The 5449-nt window shown below is 44.0% G+C and overlaps 1 protein-coding gene across 1 annotated transcript; it reads right to left on the minus strand.

The window, feature by feature from the left end:
• Window positions 1-588: 588 nt before the first annotated feature.
• Window positions 589-1337, minus strand: LOC123042929 (uncharacterized). The gene is made up of 3 exons (XM_044465276.1): window positions 1046-1337; window positions 865-963; window positions 589-783 (listed from the first exon to the last, which is right to left on the minus strand). Exons 1-3 carry the CDS (start codon window positions 1115-1117, stop codon window positions 649-651), a joined length of 306 nt encoding a protein of 101 aa, XP_044321211.1. The 5' UTR covers window positions 1118-1337; the 3' UTR covers window positions 589-648.
• Between the last annotated feature and the right edge of the window lie 4112 nt (window positions 1338-5449).

The raw sequence follows: 5449 nt of genomic DNA on the forward strand, positions 1-5449 counted from the left end.
GTCACGGCGTTTTGGTCTTTGCAGATTATAAGTACCTGTGGGCCCACTCCATAACTCATTCTTCAACCTCACAACCCCGAGCTGCTGCCCCCCACACTCTCTCTCCCCCAACCAAACCCCCCCCCCTCAAATCTCTCATAAATCGGTCCCATTTGACCGTTGGATCGAAGTCATTTACTACCATTGAGGTAAATCCAGTACACCTCCATGATTTGTTTGGTTCAATCCATCACAGTTAGTGGATTATTTCAAACCCTAGCTTTTCCATTTTTTGCAAATCCTTTGCAAAAAGGGTACATATATAGTGTTTCATACGGTGTTGTTAGCTTTAGCCTAATGAATTTAGTTGGTGTAGTATGCATGCTCCTAGTGTTATGCTCCTAGTGTAGTATGCATGCTCCTAGTGTTATGCTCTAAGTTCACGAATGAAACATAACAAAGTTCGCGAGAATCGATCTAGTATTAACTAATTCACCTATTCCTTCCTTTTTTGCTGCACGGCGTGCGTTGTGTGGGCTGTGATGGCTGCGGCACATCATCCATTTGGGACATCCCAAGCACCTCCTCTTCGTCTTGATTGTACTCCTCTTCGTCTTGTTCTGGCTCCTCATCCTCTTGCTCTGGCTCCTCTTGCAGTTCCTCCTCTTGCTATGGCTCCTCTTGTTGTTCTTGTTGCAAGACAAGACGACGACGACGTCTATTGTCACGGCTAGTAGAAGCTCCAGCTGCAATCTTGTGGCAAGAGAGCATAGCTGCCATCTTGTGAAACCGACTCACGAAACTCTGCAACATAACAAAGATGCAATACTAGACTAAGTAAAAAGTGTGCAAAGATGGAGGTTTTTGAATAAAGATAACAAATACCTTCATTGTTTTCCTAAGAAGTTTCTTAGATGATCCACTTCCCTCATCTTCACCAAGTGCTACACCAGCCTCGTTAACACAATGCAATAACTCCATGCCCTGCAAAATGAAGATCACGAAAAATTATCTTTTAAGTACATGTAAATGCACTCGAAGTAGATTCTAATTGTGTGGAGCATACCACTCGGTCGTGTAATTGTGCGTAGTCAAGTTGTGTCCCTTCGTTGTCTCTCGTTTCTAAATTGAAGTCCATATACCTGCTCTCACGATCCAACTCTTCCAATTCCGAACGGTTCCAACCGGGCTTTAGCTTCAACCGGTAACGTCCCGCAAGCCACTTTAGATGCTCTTCATATAATGAATCACTATGGAGTCTTCTTTCCTTCTCCACTAGGGCCGCTCTTCGATTCCAAAAATCTATCCACTCGGAGTGCTTGATGGCCCAAGTCAAAGTTTCCGGGTTATTCTTTCGACTAATTCTGCAAATTATGTACAAGATGAAAGCATTAGCAAAAAATGTCTTTGATAATGCTCTACTATATATCCAAAGCTACAACTATCTTACCGATGCAGATATTGGCTTGTCTCGTAACTCTCATCCCTTGGTGTCCCTTGCCTTCTCCCAAATTGTCTTGCGACACGATCTGGTAAGTGCCACTCGACAGCATAGAAGCATATCAGTGGGCATCTCGCCCGCCAAATCTTCCTGTCACGCATGCACATCTCGTTCAGCCGGAAATCACACTCGGCATCATATGGCATCCAATCAACCTACAACACAACAGTATACTAGTTAAGTACACGGTTCCATCACAATTGATGTGCTCTTATGTAAGTTATCATTACCTGCTTATGAGTCAACATATCCAGCTCGCTAATGTAGCATTTGTATCGTGCAACCGAGCTGCCTGTGTACACATTCGCCATCTCCCAACAGTAGGCGACGGTCGGAAACCGCCAAGGATCTTCTCCATGCCTCCCGTCGTGTGGGAGCCATCCTTCAGGAGGTCTCTTGTTTTTCTCGGGACGTCCAACAGGCATCCGCTCCCACATCCAAACCTGAAGGTACCAAACAAAGCCATGAAGGAAATATACCCTAGAGGCAATAATAAAGTTATTATTTATTTCCTTATTTCATGATAAATGTTTATTATTCATGCTAGAATTGTATTAACCGGAAACATACACTACTAGGGAAAAGGCTAGCAGCAGCGCGGGTTTTCAGGCTAGCAGCAGCGCGGGTGGCCGCGCTACTAATAAGGCGCTACAGCTAACTCATAGTAGTAGCGCGGCCCGAACCAGCGCTACTACTGTTGAACGATATCAGCAGCGCTTTTTAGGAACGCGCTACTATTAGCTAGCAGTAGCGATTTCCTCATCCAACGCTACTGCTATCTCTTTCATCATTTTCCATTCCAACTCTCCCTTCAGATGCTAGAAACTAGGTACTATCTTTCATCAAATTCATAAACCATTACTAGGTACGGTAGTACTCCCTTCGTTCCAAATTACTCGTCGTGGTTTTAGTTCAAACCACGACGAGTAATTTGGAACGAAGGGAGTACTAAGATAACAATTTCATGCACAGCCAAAATGTATCCTCAAGCAGTACATGCATGGTCATATCAACGGCCATCATCATATGTAGTTTTAGATGATATCGACGACGATCATCATATGTAGTTCTAGATGATATAGCCACACACATATGTAGTTCTAGATGATATAGCCACACACACATGTAGTTCTAGATGATATCGAAGACAATCATCATCCTCAAGCCTGGGCGGTTGGTGTTCCTGATAGTAATTAGGATAGCCTGTCCAACACGAAGATTCTTGCCATCGAGGAATTTCTTCCACCCAACCGAGCTTAAGTGTGTGCGACCGTCCGTGTCCACGCGGTAAGTACAGGTTGTGACGGAGCCCCTTGCAGTAAGGCGTAGTCCAGCTGAGCCTTCTTCATCAGGCTCGATACCATAACTCACAGATATGCTCTTTGCCAATTTCTGAATAAGAAAAACATATCAATTAATAAGCATGTGATCGAACTCTACACTAAAACATATATATCATCGACTAGATTCCACACAACATATACCATATCATTGGACTGTACACTAAGTAATTCACACTATTAATTTGCATTTGTAAGTATAACATACCATATCATGTCGATCAACCATGGTATTTGTCAAGCGGGTCACGAATGGCACCCCGACAAAGTCAGCACGTGGCGGAATTATGTCCCACAGGTTGGACACCTCCTCCTCACTCAGCCTTGTTCTTTGAGCTACGATGGCTTCATGAAGTGGGTCCTCATCATCTTCATCATCTTCATCATCTTCATCATCTTCCACCAGGTTGAGATAAATGACAGCTAGTTTGGGTCTTTCTACTCGGAAGTTGAAGCTGATCAACTCACCACCAGTAAGATGCATGCGAGCGACGAAACGGGCCCATCCATCTCCTCCAATCTGCGACATATTGCGTCCTTTCTCGACCTCCATAGTGTACGGCCCCCCAGGAGCCTCAAATGTCACAGTGTCTCCTGTCAGCTTGTTGAATTTCAACCTCACATTGCATGGGACGATCTGTGTAAACTAAGCAAAATGACACAATGCAGTAATGCCAACACTAAAAATAAAATAGTTATTACATTTCATCTAATTTCTTACCACCGCATGACGAAAACTCGGCCGGAAGTAGATGCCGAACAGCTTGCCAGTTGCAAGGCTGCTGGCGCATCTTGACTTGCACAGTTGACATAGTGGTGGTGGTGGCGCCATTCTTCCTAAAGCAATATGAGCAAAGGATTACTAAATCAACTAAATCAAAATGTTCTAAGTCAAATAAATCAACTAGCCTACTAAATCAACTAAATCAAAATGTTCTAAGTCAACTAAATAAACTAACCTACTAAATAAACTAAAGCAATATGTTCTAAGTCAACTAAATCAACTAAATCAAAATGTTCTAAGTCAACTAAATCAACTAGCCTACTAAATCAACTAAATCAAAATGTTCTAAGTCAACTAAATCAACTAGCCTACTACATCAACTAAATCAAAATGTTCTAAGTCAACTAAATCAACTAGCCTACTAAGTCAACTAAAGCAATATGTTCTAAGTCAACTAAATCAACTAAATCAAAATGTTCTAAGTCAACTAAATTAACTAAATGAATTAGCCTACTAAATCAACTAAATCAAAATGTTCTAAGTCAACTAAATAAACTAACCTACTAAGTCAACTAAATCAAAATATTCTAAGGCAACTAAATCAACTAGCCTACTAAATCAACTAAATCAAAATGTTCTACTAAGTCAACTAAATCAACTAAATCAAATGTTGCATATGAGCAGGAGGGAGAAGGAGGGCGACTCGAGGAGGGAGAAGAGAGTAGGATGGAGGAAGAAGGCGGAGCGCGGAGGGGCCGGCCGGCGCGGCCAGTTGAGGGAGAATGGAGGAGGAAGGCGGAGCGAGGAGGGGCCGGCCAGCGGCGAGTGGAGAGGGAGGATGGAGGAGGAGGCCGGTACCGAGTCCAGCAAGGAGGAGGAGGTGATGGCGCGCGGCGCAGACGGAGGAGCGGCGACGGGGGCGCGCGGCGCAGACGCGCGGAGGAGAGGGGCGACGGCCGGGGGCGCGCGGCGCAGATAGAATTTGTGGCTGTGTGTGTGAGTGTGGATCGGAAGGGAGGAGATAGATGGCTTAGCAGTAGCGCTCTTCGGAAAAACGTGCTACTGTTAGGCTACCTAGCAGCAGCGCTTTTCAAGATAAAGCGCTACTGATATATGTCAGCATGCAAAAATACACATTGATCATCAACGATCTTTTTGTGTACAATCTGATTCGACAATATGAGTCCTCACCGGTTTAGGAACAGGTGAAGACTCATATTGCAGCCACAAATTCTACACATAGAGTTCAATGAAGATCAAGTGCTTGTCAAAGTGTGGGAAGTAACATATTTAAGGTGGTATAAACTCTCTTCACGGAGCGAGGTGGGACTAAATTTTTGTAGGAAACTTAGCAGTAGCGCTTGTCTGGGAAAGGCGCTGCTACTATGCTAAGTAGCAGTAGCGCGCGTCGTGCTAACGCGTTGCTGCTATAACTAGCCTCGCGGCGCCTCGTAGGAATTATAGCAGCAGCGCGTCTTTCGTTGGACGCGCTACTGCTATGTTTTTACCAGCAGCGGGTTGCTGTGGACCGCGCTACTGCTAGTTAGCAGCAGCGAGTTATTTTGAGGCGCGCTGCTGATAAGATTCTGTGTATAGGCTTTTCCCTAGTAGTGATAATACATGTGTGAATACATAGACAAACATAGTGTCACTAGTATGCCTCTACTTGACTAGCTCGTTTATCAGAGATGGTTATGTTTCCTAGCCATGGACAAAAGAGTTGTCATTTGATTAACGGGATCACATCATTAGGAGAATGATGTGATTGACTTGACCCATTCCGTTATCTTAGCACTTGATCGTTTAGTATGTTGCTATTGCTTTCTTCATGACTTATACATGTTCCTGTAACTATGAGATTATGCAACTCCCGTTTACCGGAGGAACACTTTGGGTACTACCAAA

The sequence above is a fragment of the Triticum aestivum genome, chromosome 2B (assembly GCF_018294505.1).
Source record: "Triticum aestivum cultivar Chinese Spring chromosome 2B, IWGSC CS RefSeq v2.1, whole genome shotgun sequence".
NCBI lineage: Eukaryota > Viridiplantae > Streptophyta > Magnoliopsida > Poales > Poaceae > Triticum > Triticum aestivum.

Coding starts and splice junctions, on each gene's coding strand:
- LOC123042929 (XM_044465276.1), bottom strand. CDS start 1,117: ATGGACTTCAATTTAGAAACGAGAGACAACGAAGGGACACAACTTGAC. Junction 964..1,045: donor CACAATTACACGACCGAGTG/GTATGCTCCACA, acceptor TTCATTTTGCAG/GGCATGGAGTTATTGCATTG. Junction 784..864: donor TTCTTAGGAAAACAATGAAG/GTATTTGTTATC, acceptor GTTATGTTGCAG/AGTTTCGTGAGTCGGTTTCA.